Source organism: Ambystoma mexicanum, chromosome 1q (assembly GCF_040938575.1).
Source record: "Ambystoma mexicanum isolate Mex_15411 chromosome 1q, UKY_AmexF1_1, whole genome shotgun sequence".
NCBI lineage: Eukaryota > Metazoa > Chordata > Amphibia > Caudata > Ambystomatidae > Ambystoma > Ambystoma mexicanum.
This window is the reverse complement of record NC_090922.1, coordinates 71436221-71456547: the sequence shown is the minus strand read 5'-3', so window position 1 is coordinate 71456547 and position 20327 is coordinate 71436221. Positions and strand designations below refer to the sequence as shown.

Below are 20327 nucleotides of genomic sequence, written 5' to 3'. Positions count from 1 at the left end.
AGCTTCCTTTAAGGCAATGTTTATCACTCATACCAAAAAAAGTACCTGAATACCTGCAGCAAAAATCTACTGGGGGGAGGACCTCACAATTTGTATCCATCTGCCACATAGTGGACCACCTCCCCTTAAGGAAAGCACTGAAGCCCTGTCTCTTCTCCACTCCCTCGCACATGTCCTCTTGCCCACTTAACACCATACTATTTCTCAGCAGCCCATCCATCAGCCTTCCTACCTGCCTAGCCATATGGACTAGACGGTCAGAACCCTCCAATGCAGGGAATCTGACACCCAGGCCACCTGGGCAGGTGGGTGGTCAAGAGTATTAGGGAAGGGGGTCTCTAGAGCAACGGGCACTCCAGGAGACCAGCAATGGCCCGGGCGACAAGCTCAATGTTTCCATAGATGACTATGCATCATCTCCACCATGCCAGAAACCAGCCCTGTATTTTATACTTTACGAAGATGGTCCAGACGAGGACTTAATAAAGGGGTGGCATCTGTCTTATTTCCCTCTTCTGCCTTTTGTCCCTCCAAGTCGGGTGTCTTGCACATATGTACTGCAGAGCCCTCAACTTTAGACCGTTGCCCTCGGGAGTGACCGGCTTCTTAAATCATCCTGCACTCTGGTGCGGCTCCCCGTGGAATAACAGAGTTCTAGAGCCTCGGTCACTAAACTAACACCGCACTCTTCTTTATGCCTTTGCAATATGCGCTGCATTAAAAATTGCTGTACTGTAGTCTTCTATCTATACTTATCACCGATTTAGAAACAAATGTTTGCATACATTGTAAAGCTCCTGTCATTTACATGTGTGCTCAGACCACGGTCTTCTGAAGGGTGTTAATCCACCACAGTGCTTTGAGGCCATATCAATGGCAGTAGGTGCTATACAAATACAACATATTTGGGTTCAGAGTTTGCTTCACCACCCCCCTAAACTGCAGCAACACCCATCGGCATTCCCCTTTTGGCAAAGACAGCAGACCTATCAAAAAAAAGATTTAAGACCACTGTCTAGACAAAGGGCTGCATGGTGAACCTATTTTATAACAGTTTGTTTTACTTGTACCCTTGAACCAGTGTCAGAGTTGTAGGATATATCTCCTGAGACGGGAAAGGCTAGTATAGTGACAAAACAAAGAATGCCTGTGCTTATATGAGAATTTTTTTTATTTTAATGGAGGGCGAAGGTCACTGCATTCTGGATCTGTTTTAATGTTACTGAATGTGCACTATGTAGCCTTTAATAACCCCATGTGCTGATTTGTATTGTTAGTGTGGGAAGTATACTTAATTTATTTGTGCTTTGCTGATTTTGCAATAAAGATAACCTATTGATGTACCTAAATAAATTGTGTTTTATTTGTGGTATTTTCAAAGGGGTATTCCTTTAGCAACTGTAAAGAACTCATGGTGGCAACAGTAAACACTGACACAAGTGTTCAAGGGTGTTTAATAAACTGCATATTGGGGGAGAAAAACGCCTAATCTAGGGTGGGGGAGCAAGCTACGACCATGAAATAATAAGGCAGTCCTAGTGGCGCCTTGTCAAGGGGCATATACTAAAAAAAAAGTATTGCCAATCCTTACCACGAAGTTAGAAAAAGAGTGGGAATATGTGTTCTCACAAAATAAGTCAGAATGGTATGGCTGGGGTCTCTCTTTCCCACGCTTTTAGCACGGACAAGGTGGGATCGCTGAGCACAGCACACTCCTGGGTCTCGCCAGAAAGGTTGCAGTTCTTTCAACAATGCAAAGACCTTCTGGGGCCCAAGTCAAACTCTCTGCCTTAGAGGACCATAAACAATTAAGTTCCTTCAGAAATCTTTCACGTTGGGCGATTGCTCTTCGCCCCTTGAATCCTCTCAGCCAGGCTCTGATCCTTCTTGAAACGTTAGCCTCCCTCAATCGGGTTCGCTGCAGCTTTTCACTCAAAACGTATCATCCAAAAGTCTCAATGTGTTTTTTTTATTTTTTTTACAACTATTAATTGTGGACATCACTCAGCCGGGTTCACACTTGTCGCTACAATGTTCATGGGTAAATCACTGTTTACCCCCAATTCGCAGGCATCCCTCCGTAGGGTTCACATTTACCAATTTCACATTTTGCTCATTTCTATCCAATGTGTCAGACTTTCAAGGGGTTTTGTTAGATCCTCGTAGGACCACTTTGACACCTCACGACGGCCAGTTAAAAAAAAAAAGAAAAAAAAAACCCTCCCCCTGCCCCCCCACCCCGAAAAGGCTCCAGTCCTTTGCATGAGCGGTAATATCACAGGATTTGAACTAGTAGACCAAATGCAAAGGTGACGGAGTACACAAGTGGTTTTAGATTGGTTTACAATTCCCAAGTTTATTTTCTTTAATTATGCACAAGATGCTATATCAAAAAATATATATATTCAACATTTCATATAATTCTGTGGCCCATACTCTTAATTCATTCATTCACATTCATACTTTCTTCATCAGTCTCTCATTCTACACTTCATACTTTGGAAAAATGGTCTGTATATAAAAAACAGTAAAAACATCTGTTATCTCTACATATGTTTACAATTCATTGTGAAACACATCCCCACCAATTAGGGGTATTACACAAGTCTGTGTTCTGTTATTCCCACAGTTCTCACGTCGACACGTGTTTCAGTTGCTCTCAGCGAGCATCCACATTAATGCTCTCTTTGTATGGCAACCTTCTTCAGGACAAAACAACCCATTTTTCAGGCACATGTATTGACCCCGCTGGCTGCTGTATGCGTCATTGTGGTGCAGGCAGGAAAGAAAATCTGTGACGGCGAGAATCGGATTTATGAACCAGAAGAAAAGGCGTTGACAGACGGATAGCTTTGGAATTATAAGCCTCCGCCTCAGACATTTCATCCATAGAACACCCGTCTTGGATGAACCCACCTGGGAAGCTGTGGCTGTTGCTACCTTGAACGAGAGGACTATTGGCCTCCAGATTCCACTGTTCCTCCTGACCCCATCAGGATAGGAGATGGTGTGGCCCATGTCAATACATGTGCCTGAAAAATGGGTTGTTTTGTCCTGAAGAAGGTTGCCATACAAAGAGAGCATTAATGTGGATGCTCGCTGAGAGCAACTGAAACACGTGTCGACGTGAGAACTGTGGGAATAACAGAACACAGACTTGTGTAATACCCCTAATTGGTGGGGATGTGTTTCACAATGAATTGTAAACATATGTAGAGATAACAGATGTTTTTACTGTTTTTTATATACAGACCATTTTTCCAAAGTATGAAGTGTAGAATGAGAGACTGATGAAGAAAGTATGAATGTGAATGAATGAATTAAGAGTATGGGCCACAGAATTATATGAAATGTTGAATATATATATTTTTTGATATAGCATCTTGTGCATAATTAAAGAAAATAAACTTGGGAATTGTAAACCAATCTAAAACCACTTGTGTACTCCGTCACCTTTGCATTTGGTCTACTAGTTCAAATCCTGTGATATTTTTGTTAGATTGACCTGTAGAACTAGGGACTTTAAAACAGGTACCCCTTCTCTTTATTGCTTTGCATGAGCGGTGCCAGACCACTCTGCTTCTGGACCTTTTACTAGGGTTTCTTTAACGTTTGAACACATGTTCTCTGTTTAACAATGTTGCGTCCTGCTACCTTGGGCCCAGCACAGTTCGGTTTACTATTGGTCTTCTCCGACTCACCGGCTGTGCTAAACTGTTGGAGTTTCTTGTCTCGAGTCAAGGATGGCACCACAGCGTCAAGCGCTTCTTGCCCTGCTTTGGCTATCGGCACAGGGGGGCCCCTGTGTGCTGCTGACACCTGTCGCACCACATGCCAGCTGGATTTATGGTTTCTCTTTGGAATACTTTGTGGGTTAGAGTTGGCATGGGCAATTCCCTCCTCCTACTCATCCGTCCATGTCTCGCTGCCTGTCTCCTCTATTTAAACTGCTGGTCCGGAATGGCTGCTTCCTCGTGTGTTCGACCTTGCTCAAAGTGTGCTCCCATGCTCTGACTTCCCTGTGGGGAAGGGAAAGGGCTGTCTGGTGTGTGTAGTTGTCAATTGCCTGACCCTTGTGTTGGGACATGTCAGGTAAACGGCTCCGGTGTTAGTCCGTTGTCTCTTAGTGTAGGAAAGTGTTTGTGTTGGAAAATGGGGCGGGGGTAAATTGACCATCCTACGGGGTAGGATGGGGTCAAAGGTGGTGGTAGGAAGGGCATACCATGTTGTCCCACTTCCACTCCCTGAGGATCCTCACTCACTGGTCCACACCCAGGAGCTGGATCCATTAGCGATGGCCGTGTCCTGGCCACCTGGATGACAGATCCCTGGGGACTAGTAAGTGAGACGCCTTCAAGTTTCTCACACAACACAGGAAAGCAACAAACTGTACTTAGCTCTGGTACTATGTTGTGTTTCTCTCCTGCATGGCTTGCATCAAAATTGGGATATGCAGTAATCCTCTGAACAATGCAGATTTTGGTAGACTCCTCTAACACTTTGTTTGTGGTTCTGACTTCAGCATCCCGTTCCAGGCATTCCCATGTCTTGGGACTAAATATTGTGGTGCCACGACTGAGTCCCTTCAAAGAACCTTGGATGATATTTGGCTACCTGATCCGGTGCTCCCTCACTAAGTTGTAAATGGAAACAATTCCTGTAGGCTTTGTGTATGGTGACAAGTACTTGGAATTGTCTTCTGCTATAAACACTTTTTAAAATGTTATTTTTTTAAAAATAAAAATTAAATCCACAGGATGCCAGCCCAGTGATTTAGGAGCCTGGTTTTTACGTGGCTCTGTTATGGCGGCTTAAACCTTAGGCATAGCCTTGGTGAAGATAAGGTTGCAATAGACCATGCATGCTTCAGTGGATGGTCTCTGTAAGGGCATGAGTACATTTCGTAATGAGGATCTTTCTTAGTTGACTTACTGCATTGTTTTTCTCTTTTGGGCGGGGGGGGGGAAAGCTCTTTGAAAGCTCTTTGACGTAGATGATTCAGCAGTGTTTTGATTTCAGTGGATAGTGTGAGGCATCTCCAGATTTGTGTTCCATTGGAGCAGAGTTGTATTCGCCAACCAAAGCATTGTTTCGCCTCCCATCGATGTAGTGCAAGCTGTTCTCTGGGCTTAATCGTGGTCTAGATGCTTGGCGATGTCTTCTCTGTAGCCAGACTGTTCTCTTCATTTGTGTAGGCATCTTTTGGGGGTCAGAGGGGGCTACCTCTTTGGAGGTTCACGTTGCCTGTGCCAGTGGGAGCATATAAATGCTTAATATGGCTAAAGTTACTTTTTGTGCTGGTACAAGTTTCTGAAAGTCCTCCCACCGCTTTTGTCCAGTCATCGCAACGGTGCTTGGAATGCTCTGCGCAAGATTTTTCTATTGTTCGTTCGGGAAACAGACGTTGTTTAAGGTTACAGAGTGGCAGATACTGGCTTGATAAATGTGACTTGTGTTAGGCATTGGGCACTATGAGGAGGCTACGTTGTGCCCGCTTCAGCATTGCAGCAGTACCAGTTGGCTGGGTCTTGCCCTTTTAATTCTGGTGTCTTCCTGCAGATTCCTGGTGTCCAGATCTTGGCAATTTTCAGTTGTAGGTATGGGGAGCAGTGTGTGGGGATCTCCAGATGCGTTTAGCATGTTCTGTCGGACTATTTGTAATAGAAGGGTCCAGTGGAGTGCATAGGAATAGAACGTGTCCCACCTGAATGTACCCATATTGGTGGTGTAGTACATCGTCCTCCTTTTCCCTTTTCAATTTCATGTCTATTGATTGGAGAGTGCGTTGCTTTGTCTTGAAGTCAATTAGATTCCTGCAGGGAGCTGTTTTTAGATAACTGCATTCCTCCATACAAGAAATCTCTGCACTGCATCGATCCGCTAGTGTAATTTCATTTGCTGCTGAATGGGCCACATTTGCGATAGAAGAACAAGATGTTCTATATGGCACTTCCACTCTCGCTCCTCCGCCAACCGTCCAGTCAAACACTGCACTTTGTTCCATTACACATTGCACTGTGTTCCTAAACGAGCAGAAGTCACTCTGCACTTAGGGAAGCTGTCTTCCGGTTCATCTTGGCATCTCATCTGCAAGTTGGTGGAGGTCGTCATTGTGAATGGCTGAACGGAGTCCTTGCATTGATGGTTGATCGTAGAGCGGTCGCATTGCTTGACTGTGTGATTGCAACTAGTTGTGTATATCGAACCATAGCCTGGCTGCATTTTCGGTTGATCAATCGTTGCCGCTGGTTGTAGGGATTGTGGCTTTCCTATGGTGTTGAGGTTGAAGATATTGTGCAGTTGGCAATGGCTGCACCACTGTAGCATGAACTGTTTTAAGATGTGAGAGACTGGGTTAGCCTGTGTTTGAGGTGGGGCATGTTTGTTCACTGAATGGAATGTGTATTTTAGCTTTCCCTGAGATGGTTTACAATTTATGAATATATTTTTCCGATGTTGGATGATTGTGCTACATGTGCATGTTTTGATGTGTTCTGTATGTTGGTATGAGATGTAGTAGTATTGTTAACCAGACTGGGCTGTCTAGCCGGGATTCCAATGACGGAGCAATCTTTCTGTGGTACAGTTCTTTTTGTTTTGGTTGGATACATTCAGAGCTTGGGTTTTGTGATCTCCTCCTGGGTGAGGAGCTAATCGAGCGGGAAGATGCTCATCCTTTTCTTCTCCCCTTTTTGTCAGGCTGGAGGAGTTGTTTTTGGTCAAGGCAAGTGCCATCGTGGCTTTGATGCAGAGGTCTACACCTTCACAGTCCCCACCATTGAAGTAGAGGCTGGAAAGAAGCTGGGAAAAGGTAAGTCTTTCATTTATATCAATCCTTGCAAAAAGCGTGTGAATTGCACTTTTACTTTTTTTTTTTTTAAAGGGGTGGGGTTTGGGATGAGGGCAGTAAAAAATGAGGGCATCTTTGCATTTAAGGCGTCCAGTGTCTCTTCTACTTGTAAAGGCCTTTGCAGGCGTAGATTCTCGAGTTGAGGCTGTGTGAATTAAGTAAGCGCATGGGCTAATGGCAGAACACTTTGCATTCTCCAAGGGTATTGGTTTGTAGGGGTGAGGGGCAGTGACATTGCCACAGGGCAGCATGTTGGCCCATAGCAATACCTTTTCTTGCGCAGGTGCGCCCCTCTGGAAGGGACGGCGTTCCGGTCTTGGGACAGGCTCCATCCTAAACCTATTGTTTTTCCAGGAGCACTAGCATCAGTGACAGTTGCCTCCGTTTCTCCCAGCTCGGCTGGACCGACTTCGGAAGCATTTGTGAAGTGGTGGTAGGTTTCCTTGCTTGTTGATGGACACTTTGGGGTTTTAACCTTCTTGGTGTAGAGACGATATGCAAAGCTGCAAGTGGTAGCGATCAAGTTGAGCACTGAAGTTGCACATGCAACCCCACTTTACTTGGACTTGACGGGGTTCTTTTGTTGAGTAAAGAAATTGTCCAGGGTAGACTGAAATGGAGGGCAGGCGCCAACAAACGGGGTCAGAATTATTTGGCTCACTGGATATTTGCCCTACAACTCCATCTGCTCTAGCCAGCATAGTCTGTAGCGCAGAATGAGTTTTAGACCCAAACATCGGGAGGATCCCCAGCATGCAGACACCACCACTGTGTAGAGTTGAATGTTGGATTTGTCATTGTAATAAGTTTGAACTCTGCAGTGCATGTCTGGCATTCTATGTCTCTTTATTCATGTCTCTTTTTTGGAATGCTGCCCGTATAAGAGATCCACAGAACCAGCATATGATGATGCCGCTTTTTCGGTTTGATGGATATTGTTTCCTTCTTTAGGAAGATGGGCTTTAAATGTTTCATGGAGCTGAGCAGTAGTTTTAGTGTACTGCGGTATTTTCTTTTTTTTTTAAGCAAGCAATTCTAAAAAACGCATGCCTTTTTGTTATAAAACATGCTGTCTTTGAGGCCTGTAATTTGCATCCATGTAAAAAACACTTCTATGTCGTCTTGAGCTAATGCAATAGGCACTCTCCTTCTGTGCTGTCTGAATGCAGCAGTGCATGGGCAGGCGTTTGCCACTTGTCCAATCCATCTGTTGGTCCTTTATTTATTTTCAGTTTATCTGGCCGGCAGCACTGAGTGCGCATGTGCAGGTATTCAGTCTAGTCTTGTCCGCGTGGCATTGCGCCGATTTACAATTTGAGGCCGAAGGTGATTATTAGGGCTGCACCACGTTCAGCCAAGTTCTCCCAGCCTGAAGGTCTGCAATTTGGCTACCTGACTGCATCTCCCCTCAGTTGTGCCCAAGGGAGCAGCATGAAGTTGCTCGGTAGATGCACTGTCGATTGTGGAAATTGGCAGAAAGGTGTTGCTGGGGGGGTGGGAGTGCGACCCCCGCCGTTGGGAAGGCGGAGCTATGTTATGGGGAGTGGGAGGAAGAAAGGGGAGTTCTGGGTAAGGCGCGAGAGCGCCAGTTTCCTGTTACGGAGAATAAAGGTTTTGTCCTCCACTCCCTCTGTGTGCGCGTCCTCCTTTCTGACCCCCATAAGAGGGTAACACTGAGGGGGCTATAAAGCCTCTGTTGTTTGTTTTTTGTTTGGTTGCTGCCCTGGATAGAAGCTCGGGGGTTGCAACCAAAAAGTCTAGCTAGCCCCCAGTCCCAAAATTGGCGCAGGCCCAGATCTTTTACGTTAGTAAAAGCACCTTTTGCAGTAACCTGCTTGTTTCGGCTTCTGCTCTAGCCTCCTCACACCCTAAGTTTGTTTTAAACAGCTATGCATGAGCTTGGCTCATATGAAGTAGAGGTTGTTTGCAGCACTGTACAAAAAATGCAAATCATGGATTCATGATTCATGATTGATGTGGTTGAAGCAGCTGCTTGGATGCATTTCGAATCTAACCCCTCTTGAATTTATTTTTAATTTTTTTAAGTGAGTTTCAGGTCCACTATCTCGGCAGGTAAGACACAGGGCAACATGGGATAGTGCGCCCCATGGGTGTATACCTTCCATACTAAAGTGCTACCACCCTCCCCATGATACTTCCTGCACTATCTTGGGTACTCCAAATATCACCTACAGAAGAGCTGCTCTCCTGCAGGCTGAACAGTGTCTTGGGTTAAACACAAGATATTTTGCCAACAAAAAGGCACCAAGTTCAGATGGTACACTTCAGTGCATTGTGGAAATACAATTGGCTGCTGCACAAGGCTTTGCTTTATGGGAACAGCGTCTAAAGTTGGTGTTTTCGTAGGTGGTACGCCTTCTGATCACTTACACGATATGCCAAGAGCTGCCCGCTGCTTTTATGCAGGGCTGAACTCTGTCTTTCTGGGAAATCTTCTCTTTACTAGTTTATTTAGTAATGGCTTTTAGTACTTTTAAAAATGTATTTATTTTTTATTGTTGGCTCCGTGGTCTGCACTCTTACATCCATGTGGCACAGGTGAGAATTTGTCACTCGGTCATGGGTTCCAATGTGATTTGGTTCAACCTAGCTAAGGAGCGACTGAGCACTGTACAGTGTTGATTTGCAACAAGTGTAAGATGCCCAATTTTTCGAGGGGACAATTTCCAGCTCTGGATCTGGGAGGTGGCAGCAATATTCGTACTCCCAGTCGGACATGAAGGTCCTTCCTGAACTGCAAAAGCATTGGACCCTCCGAAATGTGACCTGGATAATGTTCAAATGGGCTTGTGCGTAGCTACAAAATGGCTTCTAGGTGGTTTTCAATGGATCGAGTCAGCAATTTTCACTGGATTGTAGGTTATCTTGAATGATAAAGTACAGGCAGACGATGGGGTTAGAGCAGCAGATCAAATAGGCATTGGCAATGCGAACAGTTTTGGCCATTGTGTAGGCATGGGGGCAGTGCATTTGCCATGCACTGCCATAGTGGTCAGAACTGGCATCTATGGTAGCGGCTGCAAAATGGCATAAATAACTGGGCATATAATGGCATTGCCTGGAAAATGTTTAATACTTGATTTTAAAAGGTTTTCAGTGAAGAACCTCCTCCCCCCCCCCCCCCCCACCCCCCCTCCCATGGTGCTTATAAATCGAGTGGCTGAAGGCAGATCTGGTTGACACCAGTAGTGTTTTAAACCCATGACTGACTACTTGAAAAAACACTGGCAGGCATTCAAGAAGCTTGTTGGAAAGGCTTGATTTAAAGCGAGCACAAAGAGATCCCATGAGAATGTGTTTTGGGGTGGGGGTAGGAAGTGGGTGAGAATCGCCATAGGGATTAGCATGTCCATGGTAAGTCAGTTTGTGGGTAAATAACAAAACACCTACTGTCTGCTGCTATGCCATTTCTCTCTTGCTGTGCTTAAGTTTTGGTGATAAAGTCGAACTATTGCATTAAAGTGCTTTGTCCGCTCTGGGTCCTTGCTGAGGCTGAAGGCATCCTAAAGTGGTTGAGCCAGCTCCAATGAATGGAAGGTGGGAAACTGGGCCCAGAGCTGTTGCTTGACTTGTCGATGGAGGGGGGTGGTGGCAGTCTAGCATCCCTAACACTATTGGCTGTTCTTTCATACCCCTTTGCCTCTCTGATGGGCAAATCGCTTAAACACCATAACATGGCAGGAGATGTGCTTCCAAGATACCGGAACATGCATCTGTCCAACGGCTCTCCTTTTGCAAGCGTCAATGTTACTCATATCTCAGGACTCTAGGTCCTCTTTCTATTGCCAGAGGGTAGGCTGCAGCCCCTACTAATTGGCCCAGCAGCTGAAGTTGTCCCCATTTTTGAAACTTTGGGTTACTTGAGATCACCTCCTCAAATACTGGACAAATTGCTGAAATTGGACGCAGGTTTAGCAAGGCGATTATTTTCCCCAGATATCCTCCCTCGTGTAGTTCATCCTTCTGCTGTGGAGGACTGGCACCCCCTAGCAGGAAGCTCTTGCTTAAGAGGGCGTTTCTGTGTTTTACATGTGACCAATAAAGATGTTGTCTCTTCAAGCAGTGTTTTGTGAATGGATTAGGTTGGAGGATTGTCTTTTCCATGGGTCACTTGTGTACTTTGCCTTTGGAGTCAATTAGCTGAAAATGTTGGGGTGAGGAGGCGGACATGACATCTTAATGAAAGGGGCCCCTGCCAAATGAGTGACAAAGTGTGCCACAAAAGTTGGGTGGAGAGGGAAGGAAACAAACACCCTTGTGCCCCCCTAAAATTATGCCCCAAGGGACTTGCCCTTGCCAAGCGGGGTGGGCTGCAATGAAAGGGTGCGCGAGTGCTTGCTTCTAGTTTTCATGCTTCCGGTGGCATGATGTAATGCAGTCATGGGAGTCCTCTATAATTCTGGAAGTTGTGAAAGGTGTGTGTCACAATGATCTGGAAATCGGCACCCAACGCTCACCTCTTGGAGGTAAACTAGGCTAGAGGTGAATTGCGAAAGTGCCCCAAGTATGGTTGTGCTGTGGCATGCCTTCACTCCGCTCCAGAGAACCAGCACGGCTTGTGTTCTCTTCACTGCTTTCAACGCTCTGTCTTCACGATGCTTGTACCTACACCTTGCAGCGGTTTCGGCTTACTGGTAAAATGGAAAACCCACTGCCCTTTTAAAGTTGCATTTGCATTGTCAACTGGCTTCCTCTGTTCAAATTCTAACAGAAAACACTCTGTCCCAAATCAATCCAAAATATAAAGGTAGCTAGAAAAAAAACACATGAATGGAAAGTGATATGCAAGCCACCCTAACTGCCTATACCTGCTGTTCCGTCACTTTATTCAATTGACCTCTTAAACTCTCAGGATTATTTTTTATTTTTTTTTTTTTAAATATAGCTCACTTCCACATTTGAATGGCCTGAATGCGTTTTGTGGTTGGAATCCCTTTGGGGACTGAAGACCATGTATGGAGGAACCTAGGAGTAAAGTTGAAGATGCTTGTGTGCATTCGGCCAGGTTAGGATTTAGGAGGGTTGGCTGGACCCCAGTAAGCGACCCTGAAGTCTAGCACATGGGTGGGTGCTGTTGATAGATTAGGATAGCGTGCTTGTGCGGGAGTTTCGATGTGTACCCAGCTAGAACTAATTATTTTCGTAGGTTTTTGCTGTATACTAATGGCAGGGGTGTTGAAGTACGTCGGGGGAAGGGGGGGTTCAGTGTGAACAGCTATGCAAGCCGCTAAACCGAATTTGCATAGCCATAGCTGCATTCTAGAGTGCATGCATGTGGGCTGTCCCGGCGGCATGTATCCACAGACGTGCGAGTTATACATACCATGTTACCTGGCAAGTGGAGGACGTCCAGACCTGAGACACCCAGCAAGTAGGAGAAAATCACAAACCTGGGACATGGCACACTTGATACACCTGGCAAATGGGAGAAACGCTCAGATAAATTTGACCAACCTGCTGAAGACCCTTTGGTCCTGCACTCCCATATAATCCTTCTGATTTAGTTGTAATCTTGGTCTAGCAATACATTTGGGAATCCTTGCAGCAGGACTGATGGCGCTCCTGCGTTTGGGCCAAGTTTGTAGTCTTCCCTTGAAAGGCCTCTCACTTCAGTAGTCTGTTACCTGGTGCCATTGTCGGGTCCTGGGCAGATCAGTGTCTTACGCTGAAGCAGCCAGTCTTTCTGCACACCTATTCTCTCTGCCAATCTTGGTTTAGTTTCAACCCCAATTTAAGTTCTGGATTCTTAGTTGGGGCACTGACTTGTGTAGTCTGCTTGCAACATTTCTGGGTTGGTGCCATCTCAAAAGGAAACTAGCACTGATTTGAGTTACCTCCCAATACAGCCAATGGTCTGAATAGATGTGCTTACCTTGCAGAACAGCAGTTACTGCCCCAGGTTTGTTTTGTATAATCTGTCATGTCACCCCCAGCATTTAGGGGCGCCCTGTACAGTCCATATTTGCATGCAGTGTATGGTTTTCTTTTTCTGTCCCATCCAATTTTCTTTGTGCCTGCGAATGTATCATTTTTATCTGTGGTAATGTTTGCCTCCATCTTGTTCGCACCAAGGGTATGTTTGTGTTCATTTGCTATAATTTCGGCCTGTTGATGCGTGCTCCTGCAGTGATTTTAGTTTTTAAAAAAAAACATTTTTTTTTTTTTTCTTTTACTACATTTTGGTCTGTGGTACATGCATATCACAAATGGGCTCGGGGTTGTCCACTATGTGACCTGCTGCTGTGTGCCTCCATGCGAGCATGGCGGAGCGTGGCCTGGCCCTGCCTGGGGGAAACTTGGCTCGCTCTTGTTTTTTTTTTTTTGGTAATGGATGCCTGCACACTGTAACCCAGAACGCCTGGCTTTCTCATCTACCCGCTCGTTTCTCCTTGGGCCTTGGCTAGTGTTCATCGCCGGTGCACCTCCTTAGTTTTGCGGGGGTAACGTTAACGTTCTTTAGCAAAAAGAATTGATAAGGTGGGTATTTTTTGTGCCCCAGCGGTGCCGGTGGATAATGGTAGTCAAAGGCCTGCAACCAACCCGGTGCAGGGGTACACGCAAAATTGGTTATCAAAGGAATCTTGCTTGCAGAGACCAGCAAGTCTGGTGGTACTTATCTGCCGGCCATACGTGTTCATCTGTGTATCGGTGCACCTCTTTTGCGGCATCTTCCGCTTTGCCGACATATAACGCCGTCTGCACCACACTCCAGGCAGTTGCTAAAAAGATAACGTTCGTCCTTGCAGTCGATTGGGGTCAATGCTGCTTCATTGTCAGGCAAATGTCACTGGCACTCTTCACCTTGCTAATATCCTGCCAGGACCCCTCCGCCCTCCAACCCCAACCTCCGAACAAAGGCCCATTGGGTGTGAAATGGATCGTTCCGAGGGTGTTGAAACAGGGCTGGCCCATTAACTGCACGGGGGCGGGGGAGCTGTGGTGTGTGAGGCCTCTGTCCACTGGGCTCCCATACATATGGGGCAGACTCCGCTATTGAATTACCCTAGTACACAATTGGGGGTGGGGGGAGGGTCTGCTGCCGCTCGAAACTTCCACGGTATCGTTTACAGAGGAACCTGGGCTTGGCCCTTTGGCAGTTAGTGCAGGGTTTCTGTCACGTGGTTCGTCTTCCGTTCTCCCACCTGCGTTGCTACCCATTGTGTCGTTTGTGTGCAGAGTGCCTGCGCCTGTGTGAAGCGACGAGCCTTCAGTATGGAGATGCACAGTACAGTTTCCTTTTATTGCTTGCAGAGTAAACGGTCTGCCGACTTTTCCTAAGCATGCAATGCAGCGTTACAACACTTTTGTTCTCTCCGAACTAGTTCTGTGAACCTGTTTCCTTATTTATGTACATATTAAATTACATCATTTGCTTAAAGTAGAGGTGGATTCTTGTACAGTGAATTTGACAATGGGGTGGGAGGGGCGATTGGCAGGGTGGTGGGAGTGGGGGGGGGGGTGTTGGAGATGCCTTGTTTGGAATGCACTTACCAACGTCACAATGGGGCCAGGCCCAGAAGAGTCGACTAAATGGGCGCCAAGAGGAATATATCCCACTCTTGCGCTAATTGTCGGGCTACATGCAGGATTTGAGATTTAAGTAGGAGCCAATTTGCATGGCTCTCTGCAAGTGGAACTTTGATTTAAGATGCATCACTTTTCTTGCTATGTACGATTCATTCACCTTTCTTGATGTGTCAAGCAAACTAAACTAGAAGCAGGAGCTCAATGCCTCCCAGCAGTTTCAAACCCTGTTACATGGCTATGGTCCTACAATGCCACGTTTTGTAGTTTCCAAGTTCAGGGTTCATGATCTTGGTCATACGGCCCTTGCTTCTCTTGCACTTCTGTGGTGTACGGAAATGACCTGGAATGCTCCATTGCTTCCAACTCATTGCTTAGTTACATTGCGGACCAGACTTCTTTAACGAGAACCCTGGCGTCTTTCTGGAAAGCAACAAACTTCGTGTTATGAACCATTCAAAATAAGGAGACCTCGAATTGAGTTGAATTAAAATGATAATAAAACAAAATAATCCAGCCGTGCCACTTGCCATATACACTACTCAATAGGCACTTGCAAGCCCTCGGCTAATCACGGGAACAATGTTTTGCTATATCTTTGAACAATTGAGAAGTTCAGTGAATAGCTTGTTACAAGATGGCCGCCATTGTTGCAGAAAATTGACGTTCATGGTGTCCCAGTCTACAAATTAAAGCCCATGTACTAATGTTCCCACCTCTTCAAAGGAATCTGAATTTGACTTGACTTACTTTTAACAGTTTACTAAAACAATACCCACCTTTGCGGCTTTGATCTACTTGTATTGTGCCCTCAACTTTAGCAGTGAAATAACGTACATTGCGCACATGCTGGTTTGCTGGATAGCCTCGGAGGATGCCTGCAAGCATCTACATTCCAGCTGTTGGATTTTACTTTTCCTAGCGCGGGTTAATACACCGAGACTTCACCAGTTAAAAGCATGGCATTCGTGCAGGGCTTCCCTAATGTGCCTCTCCTCCATGCTGCTACAACCACAATGGCACAACCCGACTGGTATACACCCATTTCCTCTTTTGGTAGCGGAGGCCGAGGGCAGGCTATAGTTAAGAACGGTGTGTGCTGATAGTTGCAAAAAAGTATGGTGGTATCAAAATAAAAATGTCTCGTCAAGATACTATAAAATAGGAACTTTAAACGAACCACACGAAATAACTCTGAAGACCCAACCCTGTAAAAGGGGACGTTGAGAGTAAAGGGGCACTTTGGGTAAAGGTGCAGGAAAACTATTAGAACAGCCAATTTCGCTGTTTAGAGATGTCTCTGCGTTTTTTTTTTTTTAAAAGGGGTGGGGCTTGGCATTCACTCGGTTCTTTCTGGGGGACGGGGCCTCCTCAAAATCCCTTTATCTCTTGACTTTGGGGCTCAACTTGTCAAGACAGGCTTCTTTGTGCTTTTACTGGGCCGAGCCATTGTCTGTTTAGAAATGGTGTTACCAGTATATCGCTGGCGTTGGGGATGAGTCTGCTGCAAGTACTCCAACAGTGCAGTGTGGTTAGTCACTACAGCAATGATCAGCTGAACCGGGTGACCCACTGGCAAGCAACGGGTGGAGTTGGTGTCTTGAATAAGAGTCAGTCAGAGCTACAGTGGCGCTTTGGAATCAGATGTGCTGGAGCGTAGGCAGGCAGTGGGATGAGTAAGTGTCTTGACGGCAGACCAGAAAGCAGCAAGTGCCAAACGCAGTTGCTGTTTTCCAAGTGGTAGAACTGGCAAACACTGATTGCAGATGGTCAACACGATCTAGAGTTGCACCTTCACTTCCAGCTGAGCATAATCGAGGATCTACAGGGGGGGGCGGGGGGGTTGGTTGGCGGCATGAGTCATTCTGCACCTCCTAGCCTGGAGTTTTTAAGACCATACTTGTAGAGTATTTGGTACCAGCGTCTCAATTGAAGCAGGCCGGTCCAGCCTGGTTGTCACCCCAAATGTGTCCTTGGGGTGGGTAGGGAATAGAGCCTACCTCTGATCCTTCTCTTTACCACCCCATTGCAGAGGTCATTGGGATAGATTGTTTCCCCATTAGGACGTCTGACAAGGAGGCACGGATTCACTATCAGTTTGCAGTAAAATTGAGGCTGCAGTAAGTGTATTTTGCACTCTGACATCCTACCCAAAGTTCTTTGCTTGCACCTTTTAAGAATCCAAGATTCAGCACTTGGCCGGGGTGACATGCAGTGAGGTTCCAGTGATGGGATGCTGTTTGCCAGCGATAGTTTGCAGGTTAAATATGCTGGACTGGTGTTGGGTCGGCAGTGCTGCATTGGCACTGCCGACCCAACATTGGCACCTCATCAAAAATAAGGGAGTCTAGCAAAGAAATCACTATTTGCTTTCAGAAAGAACAAAAATCTAAGGGACACGTTGGTCCATACGTTTTTGGAAACCACAAAAACCCCAGCAACATTATAGAACCCACCACCAGTCGTGGGACACTACAGCTGCGGACACTATGTGGCTTGTCGCCACACGATTAACAGCAAGACTTTCACCTACAAAGATTTTACATGGAACTTGACGAACGACACTAACTGCGAAAGTAGATATGTCATCTAATGTCCGTGTGACATGATATACATCGGAAAGGCCATCAGACCTGTCAAACAAAGGAACGAACATAGACCCTGCATTAAGAAAAAAGTACATGATAAACCCCTGGTTGAGCAATTCAACAAAAAAGGCCATACGCATGAACAATTCACCTGGACTGTGCTGCAACAACTGCAGCCCCAGAAACGCGAAGGCAACATTGACCTGGCGCTCACAAAACTGGAACAAAAGTGGGTCCACAGACTAGACACAGTCCGCCACGGCCTCAACATAACCGTAGAGTGGAAACATTTTTGGGTCTAACCCCACCCACCACACACAATGCCATATTGTGCTCGTTGGACCCCCGAAATCTTACCCAGATGTCAGACGTTTGAACTAAGTACATGCATGTCACTAAACTGTATGAACCTATGGAGTATGGAATAGAACTGTGGTCACATGTTGTGTCCAGCACTTTATGTAGTCAACATTATTGACTCTCGCAGTGCACCACATGTCCCCTGCTCCATAGCGCCTCTCACTTGTTTTCCGTCCATCACCATGGGCTCCTCAGCGCCTCCATTAGACCGGACACTACATGTCCCAGCATCTTTAGCAGTTCCAGTAGTTTCAGTCCTCCACCGAGACGGTCGTCCATTCGCGGAACGGTGAGGACCACTCCCATTGGTCCTAGCACCTCCCGCACCCGTGCAATTGGTCCAGACACCACTCTGGGATTAGCTTATTAGCCAAGCGGGTCGCATCTGTATGCTACAGCTACCATTACAGCAACCGATCCCCCGACGACGCACGTTGCTCTCACGGCTCGCGGTAAGTGCCTAAATCTAGCTCTCATGCTTCCCGATAACAGTACCCTCCACACGGATCTGTTCACTCACTCACAGGGAGTCCACGATAGCAGTACCACCTCCATCCCCGTGTGGGCCCAAGTTAACATTTAAGGTATGATATGCACAGTAACTACGGGTTGCTTTTCGGCCCTTCCTGCGCACTGTGAGCCATCTGTAGAACAGACGCACCACCATTTTGGACGCGCTTCTCAACATAGACACCACTTTGCACTAATTTTTATATTTATTTTGACCTGAATGGGTTTATAATACCCTCCACGCCCTAGATCACTTAAGGCAATAGTTAGACACCATGTTGCTTACACGCCCTAGAGCATGTATGTATGTATGTATGTATGTATGTATGTATGGTTTCCACCGCATCCTTTAGTGTCCACCGAACCAGGGACGCCCTCACCCTAGTCCTAGACGCTGGTACCGACGCTTCACACTCGTGTCCATCTTTGGTTTTTTTTTTCAGACGAGGGACCGTTTTAGGCCCTCCTCTAGCCGACTAGATCCTGACCAAATTGTTACCTCAGGAACCCACGGCTCCCCAGTGCATTCCATGCACCTACCATCCAGCATTTCCCCTGGATGATTCTGTACAGCATCACCACTGCTAACGCAGCAGCAGGTAAGCTGTCCTGCGATATGGCAACATTAGGCCACAGTTATGAAACATCAAATAACACAATCAGACCCGAGATCCTTACAAATCCTTCACTATTTACAGAAAAAACGGACTACACCACATTTGGTGCTCATCCTGAAGAAGGCAATACCATCCAGGCAACAATTCTGCCTTCCTGGCCGAAACGCACCCGTGTCGATCCTCAGTGACACAACTGCAAATACCCTTTTTCGTGTTTGTCTTGTAGATTGTTGTGTACACCCCATGTTTACCGTACCCTGGACCACCCTATGTCCCGGGTGCACTATTGTATAAGTACATGTTCCTCTAACTGTTGTATACCACTGTGCCTTTAGGTGGAACTCTGTACCTCAACACAAAAGAGGTAAATACGCAATCTGTATTTCCACCAAATTCAAGCACTATTGTCCGTTTCCTTTTGAGCCTTTCGTGCTTATCGAAAGCTATATAAACTAATTGAACTATAACACTTGAGGTTTTCTGAAATAAACTCTCCTGTTCAGAACCATAGCCTGCTGATTTGTAGGATCTCACATCCTGATTTTTTTTGATTTATTATATATTGCCCCCTGGGTGTATCAGGACTCCGCCAGGCGCCCTTATTTTTACTTGAGTGATGAAATGGGGACACAGAAGACTCTGCGAGTCTCAGTTGGGGAGACTGATCGAGCTTCAGCACTGAGTACTTTGAGGTCGACGATGACTCCATTCCTTTTTTTTTTTTTTTTTTTTTATTTTGATTAGGGCATTCGTTTCTGACCAGAATTTTAGCTTGCCCGCACCGCTTGGGAAGCCGTAAGGGCTTCAGTGAATTCCATGTTGCCCCGTGCATCTGCCATCAAATGTAGGTGTGCATTTTGAATACTGATCTGATGTGCCGCCATTGCAGCCGCTTGTCTGGCTTTTGGTAAAGTCCTGCAATGAAGTCACAGGACACTTGTTCGAGGATAGATCTGTATGGGGCAGTCTCTTGGTCTCACGATACACTGCACCGATTCATTGAATGTGTGGGCAAAATTCCCTTCCACCCTCCTGCTGTCAGAGTGGGGCTGTGGAGGTGCCAGCATTGCTGTTGCTCTGTCCTCCTTCGGTCGGTCAGAGTGGCGGCCCATCTCCTCGCCAGGCTAGCCCCTCCTAATGGTGCTTGAGGTGGATCTTGACTCCACCAAACATGAGTGGAGTACAAAAAACAACCACAGCTCATTTTAAGTCGATAAACTGGTCATCCCAGAATTGCCCGGCTCCAACCATTTACTTCTGGAAGGCCTTTTGCATAAACGTCCAAGAACCTGCTTAGCTTTCCATCTAATTACTGGTGGGTTATGTGACTTCAGGCTCTTGGGTAGCCCTTATTAGTGGGAATTGTGTTCACCCCCATGCACCTTATGGGGTGAAGCTCTGTCCAACTGGCCTGGATGAAGGCACCAGTAGCACTCAAGCTGCTATCTTCATGTTTGGCAGTCAATTATTTCCCTGCTGCGCAGTCAAAAAGGGGGTTTTCTAGCAGCAGGGTTTTTCTTTAGACCCTGTGTGCTAGAATCTGTTTCTCCCACGCTACCATGTCGTCTGACCTAGCTCACCCAGAAGGATTCGAGCTGGCTTGTGAAGGGCAGGCTAGCTGCACCTTTATCGCCGGGTATAACTTTTAAAGTGCTCCTTTTTCCATCTCTGCGTGCCCTTGTGGTGGCACACCTACGGCCATGCTGGGCAGGGCTAAAAGGTTGAAGGGTGGATCATTCAGAGAATTCGTGAGCAGCACTATTCCAGGAGTTCTTGGTTCTTAAAGCCAAACACGAGCTCAGTTGCCAAAAAAACACAACTCGCCGGACTGCCTCCTTTCACCAATTATGGGAACTC

The 20327-nt window shown here is 46.3% G+C and overlaps 1 protein-coding gene across 1 annotated transcript in view; it reads left to right on the top strand.

The window, feature by feature from the left end:
- Nucleotides 1-20327, top strand: part of LOC138524981 (B-cadherin-like) — a 247145-nt gene that overhangs the window by 20320 nt on the left and 206498 nt on the right. Inside the window, exon 2 of the mRNA XM_069635550.1 lies at nt 6700-6811. Within this exon, the coding sequence (XP_069491651.1) occupies nt 6700-6811 (112 nt within the window). The remainder of the gene's footprint in view (nt 1-6699; nt 6812-20327) is intronic.